Consider the following 16124-nt stretch of genomic DNA (forward strand, 5'->3'; position numbering starts at 1 on the left):
ACTCAAACAGATCAAAATGTAAAGAGACAGCAGTACCTATGGGGTATGCAGACACCATGTTTACAAAGAACCCCTTACCTCAGAGGCATGGCCAGCTGCACAATTTCAAGGCAGGATTTGAGGGTGAATTGCTCTCGAGTTTGAACATTTCAACCCTCCCTGCAGAGAAGTGAGCCCTCTTATATTGAGCTGAATTCACTGATACTTGCTTGTTTGGCTCCCTAAAAAACTCAGGTAATAGACTGGTCAGGTAAGGGAATAGGGATTCAATTGCACCTTCACAGACCCCCTAAAAGGGACCAAAAATCCATGGCTTATAGTTAAGGTCATTTGTAGAGTAAGTTTTCCTGTTAGCTATTCAATTGCTAATTAGAAAATCGTTAACTGGGCACAGCAAAAAAAACCAAAAACAAACCACCAAAAAAACCCAACCAGCCAACCCAAAAGCTCCTTTCCTTGTGGAGTTAACTAAGCAAGTAAAAGCTGCCTAGAGCACCAAGTTATGCTGAAATTGCTCAGCTGAAGTCAGCCAGGCAGCCTTTAAACTCAGCCAATGAATTCTGATTGATCCAGCTGCGTTCTACAGCTTCCTTCTGAATTGGAGGATGCTGCTACAGGAACTTGAATTTATGTTCTGGCAAGGAAGCTGCTGAGCTGCCAACATCTTCATCAGCCTGACATTTCTTTTCATAGGCAGCAAAAACTCAGTGGGAGTAAAGGTGGTCTCCTTTTACTTGTTTCCATGCAAGGAAGATCCTATGATAAAAAGGTTACTAGCCTGGTTGTGATGACAACTTTCTTTTTTCCAAATAGTGAAATGTCAGATAATCTCTTCATTGTGAAAAGACACATAATTTACAGTGGAAGCTACTTCTGAATTTGTGGAGTTGAAATCAGCTTTATAAACTTTAACAGTGTCTGCACAAGAGCAATTTCAGATCTTCAGGTATGATTTATTTCCACGTCTTCAAATAAACAATCTGAAGCATCTTTCTGACAGAGCATCCAAAGAGGTTTTCTCCACCTTGGGCTTCTCTAATTGTTAACTAATTGTTGTGCTGTTTCACTCATTTCAGCTGACCAGGAATTTTAGGTCAGCTGCCTAATTTTGCCTGGGTTTGTTTGGATTTGGTAGCTGTCTGTAGGCAGTAGGTGTACCTAGTAGATTACTTGGTAGGTGCTTTACAGAGATGGAGGGAGGAGGACTTAAAACTGCCTAAATCCACGTCCATTACATTTTTCTGCCTTCATTGCTTAGTGTTCAAGTGGGGGCTGCCCAATTGCCTGTGTGGTCCATCAAAGGTGGCCTTGACTTTGCATTAAGCACAGACTTTGCTTTGGTTGAGACAGGATGAATGCTTTCCAGCCCCAGTGAAGCTCCTGTGGTGGGCTAACACCTGGACAGGGTGCTCCCAGGGTGGCTGGCAGGCAGCTGTGTGGTGGAGGAGAGCAGAGAGCAGCTGTTTATGGCCACTGACGGTGACTGCTCAGTCCCATCAGCACAGACACAATCAGCAGATTCCTGGGAACAACACATATGACCAGACATGATGTGCAAAAATGTATGCTTTATTTTGACACCCAAATTCATTATATGAGGCTGGGGAGGAAGTTTTCTCATAAACAGCCTATGTGACTTCAAATTCGGTCATGAAGACTGGAATTTCTGTATGCAGAGAACAACACCACAGCAAGAGCATATTTCTATTCTGGTAGCAGCTATTCAGATTTCTGTTGATTGCATCATTCTCCCAAAATTATCTTTTTTTTTTTTTTGGAAGAAATTCCTCTTGATTAATCTCGGACAGAAAGTGAACAGTAAAATCTGTTCAACCATTTTATTATCATCAATGAATCACCAAAACTAAAACTGATTTTAAAACATGTTTCGTGTGTCCGTGAGGAATTTACTAGGACAATATATCTCATACTCTGGTTATTTCATTGACTTTATTTTTACAGGGAAGAAAATCAGGTAAAGTAGTAATGGTTCACTGACTATAATTGACCAAAACCCCACAATAAATCAAAACCAGACTTCCGAAGCATTGAAATTATCTCATTTATCTTAAGGAAAAAAAAAAAAGTCAAAAGCATAAAAAGCATTTTGGTCAAATTTGATGTTACAAAACATTTTTATATTTATTTAATATCATGTCTCCTACTCTGTAGATATACTGTAATATTTTCTGAAAAAGTAATATGCAAACAGATTATTGCATAACACATCTCTTCCAAATTAACCCAGAAATATTCACTAAATTAATTTTTAACACAATAAGAAAAGTGTTTTAATATTTTACTTTTGAATTCCAGAGATATTCTGTGGAAAGCAGCACCTATTTATTTTTTGTAAGCCATTATGAAGATGGAATTGGCCTCTCAGACAAAATAACAGAGGTGATTAAAACACGAGCTGAAAAAAGGAGCTTACTGAGTGGATTCTTGCAGAGTGAGTATTTCATCTTGGCTCTGTGTGTGTGTGTGATATTTTGCATAATGGTCTACAGACTTCCTACAATTTTACTGTTACAGAATATACACATACAGAGTGCTGAGACACAGAGAAGTGGATTTCACATTATGCCTATGCTTATTTAGGGTCACTGTCTATGTGGAATGAGTAAAAGTAATATTAAAAGAAAACAATTATGAAACAGAAAATATTTCAGTATGCAAACAAAGAAAAATACTGTATTTTAGTTTAGAGACAGTTCAAGCATATACAGCATATACATAATAAAGCTCAGTGTTTTGTCTTTTTTTTTTTGTATTAGCTAAAGAAGCAATCATGAAATTGTTGAATATTGGCTTAAAACTTGACAACCACCTAGTGCATTCTTCTTGCTCACCTTTTAAAAATACACAATCTGAGATGGATACATTGCACTGCTGGAGTTTACAATATATATTTCAAATTTACAAAAATACAGAAAAACAAGATTTCTTGCACTCAGATACTGAGCATTAACCCTTTGAGTACTAATTCCCACCTGCAACACTGCAGAACACATTCATCTGACTTACATGTTTTAATAACATTCTAACAATTATAATTGTCATCTTTATGTACACTATTAGGAAATTTATTCCTACATATTAAAAAAAATAAGGCAGAGTAATAAACTGCTAATAACAGAAAAATATGGAGCTTAAATATAGTGAAGATTTCTGCCACATATACACAGAGAATTGCAGACTGATGGTCTCTCAATGGAATTTTCTATTTCCTCTCTGAAGCAATTACATAAGTCTGTGTGAAGACATCACAGCAAACTTTCTTGTGTGGCTGTACAGAATTGTGCTTTTTCTCTCATTTCTGGATCCAGTGTTCCCTTTCCACTGTAGACATTTTTCTCACGGCTCTATGCTTCCATTCACTTTCTGAAGTCTATTATTAATCTGCACCCTTCCTATTTGTAAAAAGCAGTTTTATTTCATATAGGGATCATTCTGATGCAGTTCTGTAATGTGAGTCGGTGCTTTGTGTCCAGATGTTCATGGAAACATGAAAAAAATCTTGCCAAGAGCCTTGTTAATAGAGAATGCTACTGACCCTGGAATGCCCTACAATTCAGCAGAAATCATGAACATAAAGAACTTCTCTGAAGGTCAAATTTGCATGAAAGGATTAAGACAATCCAAAATTTTCTAGGGGAGGAAATGGGTTTTCAGAAAGCAAGTGGTGAAATTAATAGATGGATTCTAAGAAGGTGTTTTTAGAAAATTACTGAACCTCCTTTTTCTTGACGACTCTGGACTACATTGATCCTGTAACTAAATAGACAATATCATATATACAGTATCTCTGAACTAGAATAAGCTACTTTAAGAAAATAACTGTAGTCCTCAAAGAGTTAATGATAAAACTGCTCTACCTTAACAGATGTGGAAAGGTTACCGTGGAACAGCTTACAGGTTTGTTTAAAAGGCATACTTTACAAAGAAGTGTAAAATCTGTTGAGACAATTGCTATTACACTGCACAGTGCCACGTACGATGAGTAGTGCATGCTCTGTAAAGACATTAGAGTGGACCCTTATCAAAGCTATCATATAACCTTATACAAAGGATTGTGCCACTTAAACTAGTGCAGAGTGATTTTTTTTTCCTGTAGATTTATAATGCTCTAGATTAATATCGATAGGGTTTGTCACAGCCTTGTACCACACTTTTTTTTGTTCTTTTTTTTTAAACACATGTAACACTATAAAACAGCAAATGGTATATCCTGACATATGTCATGCAAAATACAACCAATACAGCACCAAAGATGTAACAGAGACATTACCTAGCACTTCTCTCCAACAAGAAAAAGGACAGAACAGAGACTGTACATTACATGACTTTACAGGCCATATGCTACAGAAGGTTTTTAGAGGCAGTATCACTTTTGTATATCTAAAAAGCTGCAATTTTATAAAATCCTGTTTATCATTTCTACCATAGCCACTTCTGATTAAAATCCATGGCACAGTAATAATATTTTTCTACAAAAATAAATAAGTAAAAGTTTAAGATGCTGATATGTTTATAAAAAGTGTCTGAAGTTACTACAGAAAAAAAGTGAAAACAGTGAATGAAAATGATGTTTCTAAAGAAACGTCAATCTGTAAAACAAAAGGATATTGCCTCTCATTCAATTTTCTAAATTTCATTTTCTCAGTATCTTTCAGAATAACTTTAGAACTTTCTTTCAAAAATAATTTCACTTTAAAACTGTCACTATCCCTCTTTCATTGACACTTACAAAGAAAACGAAAAGCTGCACAATTTACTGATGAGCTACGCAAACATATCACCATATTTATTTTGGAATAAAAACAAAGATAACGATGGTTTAGGGCAAAAAACACATTATATGGTGGCCCGTGAACTACACAGTAGTTTCATTTTTCCAAGGGCCAGTTTTGATATTTCCCGTACTATCTGAGCTGTATATCATGGCTTCATGCATGTTTCCCTTGAGAATCCCGTTGTGATTTGTCGTGTTGAATGGCAATGACTGTGTCCGTGGGTGCATTTCAAAGTGAGCTGGGTGGTGCACAGTGTCACTGTCTGGCATTTTACCACAGCTGTATATGACAGTACTTGCGTCGCTGCTTTCGGGCTGGTTGACGGTGGGGTACGGGTCACTCTTGGAGCAGCAGGCCCGCCTGTGACCCGCCTGGCTCTCGTGTGTGCTGTGGGGACTGTCTGTGTGGGAGCTGTGGATGCTGCCGTCGATGCTGGAGGGGATGTGGTAGGCGTACTCCCTTTCCCCCGCAGACCTGTGCCGACTGAAGTAACGTGGCTTAGTTCTGCTTTTCAGACATCTGTGAATGTGCATGTTGGGTCTGAAGGTTCCCTCGCTGTGGACGTGAATGTGAGCTTCGTCATCGAGCAGCTGATCACAGTGCATTTTTGCACAGCACGGCGTCACGGGCGACAGGCAGTTGACGTGGTTCTGCACGGCTTGCAGGTTAGTGAGTTTGCAGTGGCTGGCTGCTGGGTGATTGAACGCAGCTGACTTGTTGGGACACGGAGATTCCTGCAGACAAGGCGCGTGAACTTGGGTGTCGCCGTTGACGTTGACCTTCGGGCGCACGTTAACTTGCACAGAGTAGGTGTTTCGTTTGGACGGGCAACAGGACCACCAGCAATGCCACACATCATCTCGCTTTGCACAGTGATGGATCAGGATGAAAAGCCCCAAGGTCACACAGAAAGCTCCATAAAGACAGCTAAATATCATATCCAAGAAATGGCCTTGAGACACTGCAAGTGCTCCAAAGGTCCAAGTGGCAGTAAACAGGAACAAAGTGAATGCTGCGGCTCGAAGCTGAGCCTTAAATGAATGCTCATTTTCCAATAAGGAAGAAGAAATCATGGGGCAGGTTGCCTGGGGAACGGACACAGAGTCTGTAATGTGACCATGGCCCATGTCAGTGCTTGGCATTCTCTGTGGATCTTCTGTCTTTTCCTTCAGCTCATACTTGCGTTCGGGATGGCGCTTCAGCTGCACGTACGTGCAGAGGAAGTAAACACAGGTCACCAGCACAATGAACGCCACCGGCCCGTAAAAGGCACCCAGGCTGGGCTCCCAGGCCATCCAGCAACTGAAAACAGTAACAAGAGAGAGTCAAGAACATTTCAGAGCCCACATCAGATGTGATGGACAACTGACTGTTGTCTGACTAGTATGACACAGCAGTATCTCAAGAAGTTCAGCTTGCGGAGAGAGGGAGCCTGTCTTTAATATTAATTAAGCTGAGGCATCACTTTCTAATTTTTTAATAGAATAGAATATATGGTATAATTTACAGTTTATTAAAACTGAAAATTTCCAAGAAATGTAGGTCAGTTTAGACTCCAGAATTGCAGTGAAGTGTAAGAGCATTTATGTCAACCCCTTTTTCTACTATTAAAAATGTCAGCACTAATACTTTGATTAAAAAGCAAATGAAGCATAGTTTATACACTCTATGTGAGCAATAGAAATGTACAGATTTCAGTGGTTTGTATCAATGAACATTGCCACAAATTCTTAAGCCTGAAGATTGCTCTTACAGAATTTTCTTCTTGTGAGAGAACAGCCTGAGTACTAAGAGAGAATGAAAAGACTTCCAGTTGAACTGTAGCCACTTTCTGCAGACCTCAGAGATATATACCATTTCTGAATTCTGCACTGTTTCTAGAATTCTTGGGAGTTCATCCATGTCAATTTGAATGTCCTCAGAAAAATTAGGGAAACTGGTGATCTCTTTGTGTTATTTTAGCAGCATAGTATCATTGTAGCATGATAATGGTTTGCTAGGCTTTAAATAATATAACCATAACTGTTTAGAGCAGCTTAAAGTAGCTTTCAGGCCAGCATGAGTCTGAGAGAACTGTCTTAAGTACAAATGATCTGATCAAACAAACATGGGAGAAGAAAACACTAATGAAATCCTGGATGGAAACTGGCAGAACTTGGGTTAGAGGGAGAAGGAATATTTGCCTCACTTTGACTCTTCTCTGTGATCTGCTTTTAGCCTTGGTTACAGACAGAGATCTGAGCTGGCAGTATAGCCTAGTACAGCTGCTACTAGGTTCTTATACCCTAAATATTGCATGGATTTCTGGAAAGAGGAATAAGTTACTTTATCTCTTGGACTTGGACATGAAGTAATGGGCTTAAACTGCAGCAAGAAAGATCTAAATTAGATTTTTTTAGAAGTTTCTTAGTTGTTAGGACAATTAGGATAATACGCTGTTGGAATGAAATGTGGTCTATCCATTATGGGAGCATTTAAAGTACCTCAGATAAATAACTGTCAGGAATGGTTTGGATATAGCTAATTTCCCACTGGGTCAGAAAGACAGACCAGGTGATCTGTCATGATGATTCCAGCTCTAAAAGTGACACTGTGTGACACTTCATATTCATTTAGGCATGTGTGATTAGTTGCAGTTCCTCCAGTTCCAGTGAGGAAACTTCTGATATCAGATCCTTGTCAAGCCAGGAATTATCTACAAGTTACTATAAAAAGGGCAGAATGACTTTTTTCTCCCAGGCTGAGAACTTCTCAGCTAAATAGAGACAGTCCCACTGGACTTTACAGCAAGAAACTGCAGAATAATGACTTTGAATTTTTAAAATCTGAATCTTAAACAGAAACATACACACATGTATTAATGAACTTAGAAACACTCCAAAGAGTATACAATTTACTGTTAGGCACAAGAAAAGATATTTGTGAAAAGAACACAGCTAGATGAATACTTGAAATACATTTGAACCCTGTGTATTTGATGCTAAGTGGAGAGTAGAATGCTCCCAAGTGGAACAGTCTCATGGGATGCTGTTATTTCAAGTAGAATCTCATTGTGGATTACTTACAAAATCTATCTGGTGAAAAAAAGTTCAAGTTTGTGCATCTACATTTACTTTACTAATACCATAAGAAATGAATAAGGCATATAGCTCACTGTGCTGCTACTGAATTAGGAGCTTTTTACTCAATCTTATAACCATTCCTCATCTGTCCCTTGTTTTCTGTGCACACTGTGGCACCAGGTATTGATTTGCTACATTAACATGATTAAAGAAGTATAACCCCAGTAACTGCACCAAAATGAAAAATGTCTCATATTTATGAACATAAATAATGGAGCTTTATAATATGCTGTTGATTATAAACTGTTTAATTGGATAAATTTCAATAAGTATACAAATATGTGTTGGGCCCTAGGCAGAGCAAACAGGTAGCCATGGTATGCCCTGATTTCTTATTGGAATTTAAGTTTCAATTACCTATAAAAATGTCTTTAAGGAGCCAGATGCTCACTTATGAACCATTCTCCTTGGTTGCCACTTGTCATGCCCAGAACATAACCAGTTTCAAATGTGTTACAATAGATGCTCAAAGCAGTAACTAAGAGTGATGTCCTCTGGAGTATTAGTGCTGCCAGAGTACTAAAATATCCATTAGTGTGCCAGCCACTGCCATGCTGATCTGTTGCACATGCTGTATTTAACTTTGCAGTCCAATTCCCTTTCTGCTATGCTTTTGTGGAAAGACTAAATGGACTTATGGATACCTCATGCTTCATGCCAAGAATTAGGAATTAATAACAATGTGATGCCTGGTGAGCTTGTGGAGGTCTACTGAACACCTCCCTACACACAAGGACGTGAAAGGATTATGACAGGATTGCCAGACATCGTGACTGGAAGATTTCCAGGTGGTGAAAATCCAAAATGTTTGGGTTTTAATGAGGGATGGGAGTGGAGGAAGTGAGGAAGGGATTTTTACTTGTTCTTTTCTTATATCATTACTTTAAAATTTCTTTAAGTTGCCAGAAGGATATCAAATCAAGGTAGATAATGAAATGAAAATATTTAAATAAATAATAGCTGCATTAGATATGATATTCATTAGGTATTTTAATATCTTTCACTTATTCAGATGTAAATGAAGAGTAATTCTGTAAATGAAAGGTGATTGTATTGCCAGTAATGGAGTCAAATTGCTGGAGGTGAAGCAGCAAGCTCCAGATTAAGACATTGCTCTTTCACAGCTAATATTTAATAAATTTTTTAAACAGATACCCTCCCAAATTGCATGCCTGTACTCTTTATGAAGTCAGGTACATTTATTTGGATAAGACACAGAATCTGTTTTCCTTAAAAGTTTTATGGAAGTGGTTTATACTTACTATGGTGCATTGCCTTCAATCCCATAATTATTGATATTGGTTGCTGCTGTAATCCCACATATAATGAACGGGACTCCACCACTAATCAGGTAAAATCTGTGGAGAGATAATGACTGATCTTTTAATTTGCCTGACTTGTAGTTGAAAATACTTTTTAAATAATTGTACCTTCTTGAAGTATTTTAGCAACAAAATATTGCTGAAATATTAAAAAAGTCCTTAAAACCAAAGAATGAAGTACTGTCACAATAAGAACTGTACTCTATGTAGCAAAGAGCAGAAAGTTTAATATTTATATGGAGCCGCTTTTAACAAACACTTGATTTATAATTTCAGTAAATGTAGCTACTATTGAAGCAATATGAAAAACAAAACATCATCTAATGCCAGAACCTAAACCCTAAATAAAGTTATTCCTCTCACCTAGATATTTATATTTAATAGTTATTAAATATGCAAGCATTATAAATTAAAAATATTCAGGCAAAGAACCTTTATTCACTTTACCATACAAATGCGACCAGGGAAATTCAGTGAAATCACAGAAACTTTTTCATATCTTCCAAATGACAAAAGGAATGAAGCTCAGTTAGCCTGAGAGAAAAGGGGCAGTCCATTTATTAAAATATTTTGGTTTATTTCTTCACAGGGAAAAAACTGCAGAAATCAAAATGATTTTGCATATACCTCATTTTTCTTCATTCTTTCAATACCCAGCCTTGCAAATGTATTAAAATATGAGCATTTTCAAAGCTTCAGCAAGATCTGAAAAGTGTTAGTCTTTCTGTAGAGACTTGTATTGTGAGACAGAAAGCAGAGAGTTTTGCACCCCTTTAACTGGTTAAATGCCACTGAACTACCTGGATGCAGCAGCCATTACAAAGCAGGATCATTAGGATACCTTGAAGTCCTAGGGGATCCCACTGAATTTGCCATCCTTGATGCCTATGTGCAAATTCAGCAAAATGAGCCATCATCACATTTTCCATTTATATAACCCAAACCCAGAATTGTGCCTGGAGCACTTCCACTGCTGTGGTCTCTGAGGTGGAGAGCACCAGCCCCCATCCCTGCAGCTGGAAGTGACCATGCTCAGTGGCAAAGGGAAAACCTTCCACTGCACCCAGGAGCTCAGCTGGTTCTCTGAAATCCTGACTCATCTCCTGCCTTAACCAATGCTCCTCTGTCGGCAGGCAAAATGAGTTTCTTTCCAAGCCACTCCTTTGGTGTGGAAACTGTGCAGGGATACAGACACTTCCCACTCCCTGCTGCTGTGTCCCTCAGGTCTAAGAGGAACCTGGTAACCTGTGGGGCACAGTCTGATCACAGTCTAGCCACTAGTTTTCTATAAGATATTAGAAATCATAGGAAATGTCACGCTCATTGCAAGGTAGGATTTTTACAGAAACAGAGCAATAGTAAGATTAAATAAATCAGCATTTAATTCAAGCCCAGAATTAGTGTTAGAATTTCTTAACCTCTTTTCCCACCTTCTTCCAAAGCAGAATTATGGGTCAGGCCTCAGAAAATTTCGTGTTAGTACTTACAGTCAATCTTTGCCCTAATGGTCTAAACTGCAAACAGACCAGAGAAAATCATATTTTGCACTCATCAGGAAGCCCTTCGGATTTTATAAATGCAAAGTCACTGAGTATATATTTTTTCTTCAACTTGGCTTATTCAGAAGAGCTCACCAAATCCCAATGAACAAGCTGCCTTCCTACAAAACCCATTCATCCACTACAGTTTAATGATTGTAAATATCTTTTGACTTGAGTGTGTTGAATAAGCCAGCTTAATAGCTTTTTATTATTTTTAACAAAGACATTTTCAATGGCATTTTTGAAACTCAGGAAATTACTAGGGTACAGCAAGGAGGCATGGAAAAGCTAATCCTAATTTATCTAAGAAACAGTAAGGAGCAGAAAAAATAGGAATACAGAAGGAAGTACAGGAAACTGCACTTCGAACTCATTTGAAGTGATTGCACCACAGAATTTACCTAAATTGCAACCTATAATTTCATTTTTTGCAGTGCCACCACTTTTTACAGATTGGATACATACATATAAATCAATTCTTATCTAAAGTTTCAGACAAGCCAGTATTTGGGTGTTAGATAATCTGCTTCACATCTCACACTTTCAGCAGGCTGCTGAGCACAACAGTAGCAACAGATGTTCTGGAAGCACTGTAGCCACACAGTGCTGCAGAAATGTGGCAAAATCTGGCCAAAATCATGTCATGGCTCAGAGCTAAGAGCAAGAAAATACATCCTAGAAACAACATTAAAGTGAAGTCAAACGTTTCGGTGTACCTGAGGTGCACTACACTGATATCCAGCACATCACATTGCACACACACCCACCCTGTCCCACTGGGAGGGAAAAAAAAAAAAGCAAATAGAAATGACAGTGTATACAAATGATTCTTCACTGGTGGGTTCAGGATTCTTGAAGGGTGAAGTGAAATAAAAGCTGTCGAACAGAAGAAAAGTCAGCAAGAGAGGAATAGGATTAAAATAGACCAAATAGAAAATATAATCAAAGATACAGAAGTTAAATTAATTCTAAGAGCAAGTGTGCATGCTCTTGTCCATTTGTGTGAGCTTGTGGATACCTTAAACAGTGCATAAAAAAGAAAAGACCATATTGCAAAGTCACCACAGAAATGACATTGATCGAGAAGTTTCATATACATGTTAGTTGTGAGGAAGTACACTTGAAATTAATAAATTTAGACCAGACTTTTCAAACATTACTTTTTATGCCATCATGAGTTGTTATCCATTTCTTCTTCATGCAGATGAGATAAACCAAATCATTCTAAAGAAAAAGCTACAGTAGAATTGATAGGACATAAAAAAAAATTGACAATAATGTAGATAACAAATAGCTAATTTTCATACTTTTAGAAAACCTTTTATCTAAAAGAATCAAAGGGTTTTTAACAGTAATTAGTTTAGCCTTACAGCCCCCTGTGTGGCCAATAAATAGTATTGTTCCTGTTGTACAGATGAGAAAACAAGGAGAGATTAGGTGTTCAAGGCCATGCAGGAAATGAGAGTCCTGAACTCCCATCCTATGTTTACACCCAAGGCACCTCTCTGTTACTGTACATGAAGGGACTGGGCAGACCAAGGCACCTAGGATTGTGTCTCCAAGCCCAAGAAACCCAACTGCTCCTCTCTCAGTTCAGGCAGGAGCAAGATGAATATAATGTCACCTGATTGATCCCCTGAGAAGGGTGGTGCCTTCCCAGTACTCACTAAGCCTTGGCAATGCCTGACTTGGGCAGGAGCCTGTGTGTGCTCTTCCCTAACACCAATACTTACTGGTATTTGGAATAGCACCAGCTGGGCCTGTTCACAGAACAGGTTTTCTAGCCCAGTTAAAGCAGTCCAAGTGTAAGGGTTGTAACTGGAGAGATGCTGGTTCTGCTTCTAATGCTGCTGCAGCCAACTTTTGATATCTTTCAGTAAGGGGCGATGCTCCTGTCCAGTAATGCTTGTTCACAGAATAAAGGAGTAATAAACCTGTACCAGAAGTGTGAACCTTGTAGACCGAGCAAATACATGCTTTTCAATCATCTTTACTCCCACCCCAAGAAATTTTCCTATTTAAAAAAAAATCAATCCTTTCCCTATAATGTTTGCCTTTCATTTCCTATTTCCTCTTACAACTATCTTAGAATTTTAAAGCTTTAAAGGTCTATGTCCTTGGGTTCAGTCAACAGCTATTGTCTTCCAATTACCTTTTCTACTTCTGAATTGATTTTCTAATTTTCCTCATTATGCCAGTGGGGTGTCTCTTCTTCAAAAGAGAACATGCAGTAACCCAGAGCCAATTTCCTCTGCTTGTGTTACTCTTCTAACATTCAAGAACACAAAGAAGTGAGACTCAGGCTATCAGTACTGGAACCCTGGATGCAGCAGCAAGAAGAGCAATGTGACTGTTCTGGTGAAGGCAGACAGCACAGACAGATTGGCTGTAGTCATGATAACCATGCATGCAAATCTTTAAAGACTAAGAAACCCCAGGGAGAAAATGAAAATTCTTTTTCCAGCTATAATTTTATCTTGACGAGCAGTTAACTTACATAATATTTTCAAATTGTTTTACAGGGAAAACTATAAACTATCAGTGGGATGATTTGTGGCTTTGAAGCAACTGCCAAGCCTTTGCTTCAGTAGCCCTTGGGAAGAGGTTTTCAAATTTGCCCATTGTTGTTGCTGGCCACCCAGGGATGTCCTGATGATTCCTAGCAGGCTTTTACACCAGCATACATTTATTTACTGAAGCTCTTTCCATCACATCTTCACTAACATTGTTAACCAAGCTAATTAGATTAAAACCAGCCTGGGAGGCCTCAGCAGGATGCACTCTCACCTCTCAGCTGCAGTGCAGCAGCACCTAGGGCCTGAGCACTGGGCTGTGCAGACACGAGCAATGGTGGGCAGTGACCTGCAGGAATCCCTTTCCTTGAACATTACAGGGAACCCCGAAGTTTCTGCTGCAGAGGCTGCCTGAGACCAGCAAGTACAATATTTTTTATTACATGCACTGACACAAACACAACCCCCCCCAAACAGAGCAGCAGACACTGCTGGAGGAGATGCCCCTCTGTTGACATCCTGCCTTACTGTTCTCCAGCTTCCCTTCGGCAAGAACTCCTCTTGTAAGGCGAACTCTACCACAAAACACTGGGAGCTACAGAGCCAATCTGATAGAAACAGGATAATGTCAGCAGGAGTGACTGCAATGGCCTGCAGGCAGCATCCATCCTGATAACTTAGCATACAGTATATTCTGCTAAGTTTATTTTCATAAATGTTACTCAGTAAGTCAGCAAGTAAAGGAGAATTCTACCCAGTGGTGAATTCCTTGCTTGAGAGTCTGACCCCAATGCTTGAGTGTTTCTAGCCCCAATTTTTTCCAGACTAAGAACCTTGACTCTGAATTTTTCCAAAAAGAGACCAGACCTTGGCTTTATGGGTGAAATGCAAGACTGACTATAAGGGTTTTTTTTTCTGCAGAGGTTGGCAAAATGGCAATGTATCAGGAAGTCATTTAAAAGGCTTCAAATAGTCCTAACTGCAGATACTACTTGATTAAGATGTACATATATTTAACTTTATTCCTCTCTGCATGCACAAATCTAGAAAGGTACATGTTTAATATATATAAAGAAACCACTGAAGCATTAATTTCTTTTCTGCCTGCTGTACCAAAAAAAAAAAAAAATCAGTTTAGCTCTACTTATGTTTAGGGCACAGTTCATACAGGAAGACTAGCCACTTGCAAAATAAACATCAAAATAAAAGAACAGTCACAACAAGATGACTTTCCCTTTTCTTTTTCCTTGAGCTTGGATTTGGTTTTAACATCTTTGTGAAAATAATTCATATAGAAAATGGTCATTAACTTCAGAGCTAACCAGATGCCACTGTTCAAGTACCCAGGAGGCAGGCAGACAGATAAGTAGCTGCTCTGTAGAAAGCTGAATATATGAGCCTGATTTTCAAATTATTCTTCCTGAATCTTTCATGCATCATATCATTTTGTGATCCCTTTTTCTGGGAATTTTGATAAAATAAAAATAGTACTTTTAGAAATTACACAATTCTGAGAATATACTTTTCCTTTATGTAAAAGACCCAACAATTTTAAATCCTATTCCCAGGTAGTCTTGACTTACAAACATATTTACAAATATGGTGTTTGTTTTTCGCAATGACATTTTTGAAGAGAAATAAACTACGTTTCCTTCAGTGCTTTTCTCCTGTCTGCAAAGGAGATCTAAGGATGGAGAATACAGATTAAAACAAAACAAAAAAAAGGAATATACTAATAATGTTAAAATAAACTCTACTTTTGTAAGTCAAGCTTTAAATGGTAAATAACAGCAGAAGTAAGGGTTATGTGAAAACCCTATTTATCACCTTTATGTGCCACTATTGCTATTCTCTTTAACTGCCTATTCACAGTCCACTTTTATTTTCCCCATAAGACATTTCACTCAGCACAGAAGAAACAAAGGTCACTGGACAGGTAGTTATTAATTCACTTTATATATACCCCTTCTTTCTAGATCTTACTGTAATTTAAGAGCTTTGCAAACATTAATTAATTAATTGTCAAAATGTCCTTCTGAGAATATGTATAATCTTTTCCATTTAGAGGCAGACACTAAACCACAGAAAGATGAATTTAAAACACTGATTAAGAAAAGTCTCTGCAGATTTGTTTGCTCAGCTTAAGATGTCCAGGCCTCAATTAGACAAAACTATCCTCTGGTTTTCTATTAAAATTGGCCATGAGAATGGAGTTTAAATACCCTTTTTCATCTGTCCTTAAACAGTCATGGGAAGCTGGGCAATAAAGTGGGACAATGTTAGTCAGTGTCAGAAGGTCTGAAACCTCACCTAACCAACAGCTTCAAACCCATTTGCTTCTTGCCACCACTGAGTCAGGAACGAGGACAGTGACACACTCCATCCACAATCAGACTGCAAAAAAGGTATTTTTATTACAGTCTCACGATATTTATAACCACATCACTCACCCAGAACCTGACAGGTTCTCAGTAACACCTGTGACCCAATTGGTTAATTAAGGAACCACCCTTTGGTAAAGACCTTACGAGAAAAGCAACCTGCTCCAAACCCCAGCTGCAGATTGTTTACCATTTGTTTACCATCCTTTCTCTCTGCCTCCCTAAATCTTCCCAGACCAATTCATGGGAAAGCTTCTCTGGCTTTCTCTCTCTCTGCCCAGACTGTCGTATCCAGAGCTCCTCTGCTGCGAGCCCACTGCCCTGGGTATTCCCTCATTCCTCTGTGTCTCTGCCCTCCCACCCAGGGCAGACCCTGCCTCCAGCTCTGCCAGCCAGGGTGAAGTTTGGGTCCTGCTGGTGGAGGCAGCCAAGAGGCTTCCCTGAAGTGA

At 38.7% G+C, this 16124-nt stretch overlaps 1 protein-coding gene across 1 annotated transcript in view; it reads right to left on the bottom strand.

Moving 5' to 3' along the window:
• Window positions 1–1576: 1576 nt before the first annotated feature.
• LOC103813901 (adhesion G protein-coupled receptor A3) overlaps window positions 1577–16124 on the bottom strand; it is a 252743-nt gene continuing 238195 nt past the window's right edge. The window contains exons 18-19 of the mRNA XM_030241296.2: window positions 9181–9276; window positions 1577–6098 (exon numbers count right to left, since the gene is read on the bottom strand). Of these exons, the coding sequence (XP_030097156.1) occupies window positions 4877–6098; window positions 9181–9276 (1318 nt within the window). The 3' untranslated portion in view covers window positions 1577–4876. The remainder of the gene's footprint in view (window positions 6099–9180; window positions 9277–16124) is intronic.

The sequence above is a fragment of the Serinus canaria genome, chromosome 6, assembly GCF_022539315.1.
Source record: "Serinus canaria isolate serCan28SL12 chromosome 6, serCan2020, whole genome shotgun sequence".
NCBI classification, from domain to species: domain Eukaryota; kingdom Metazoa; phylum Chordata; class Aves; order Passeriformes; family Fringillidae; genus Serinus; species Serinus canaria.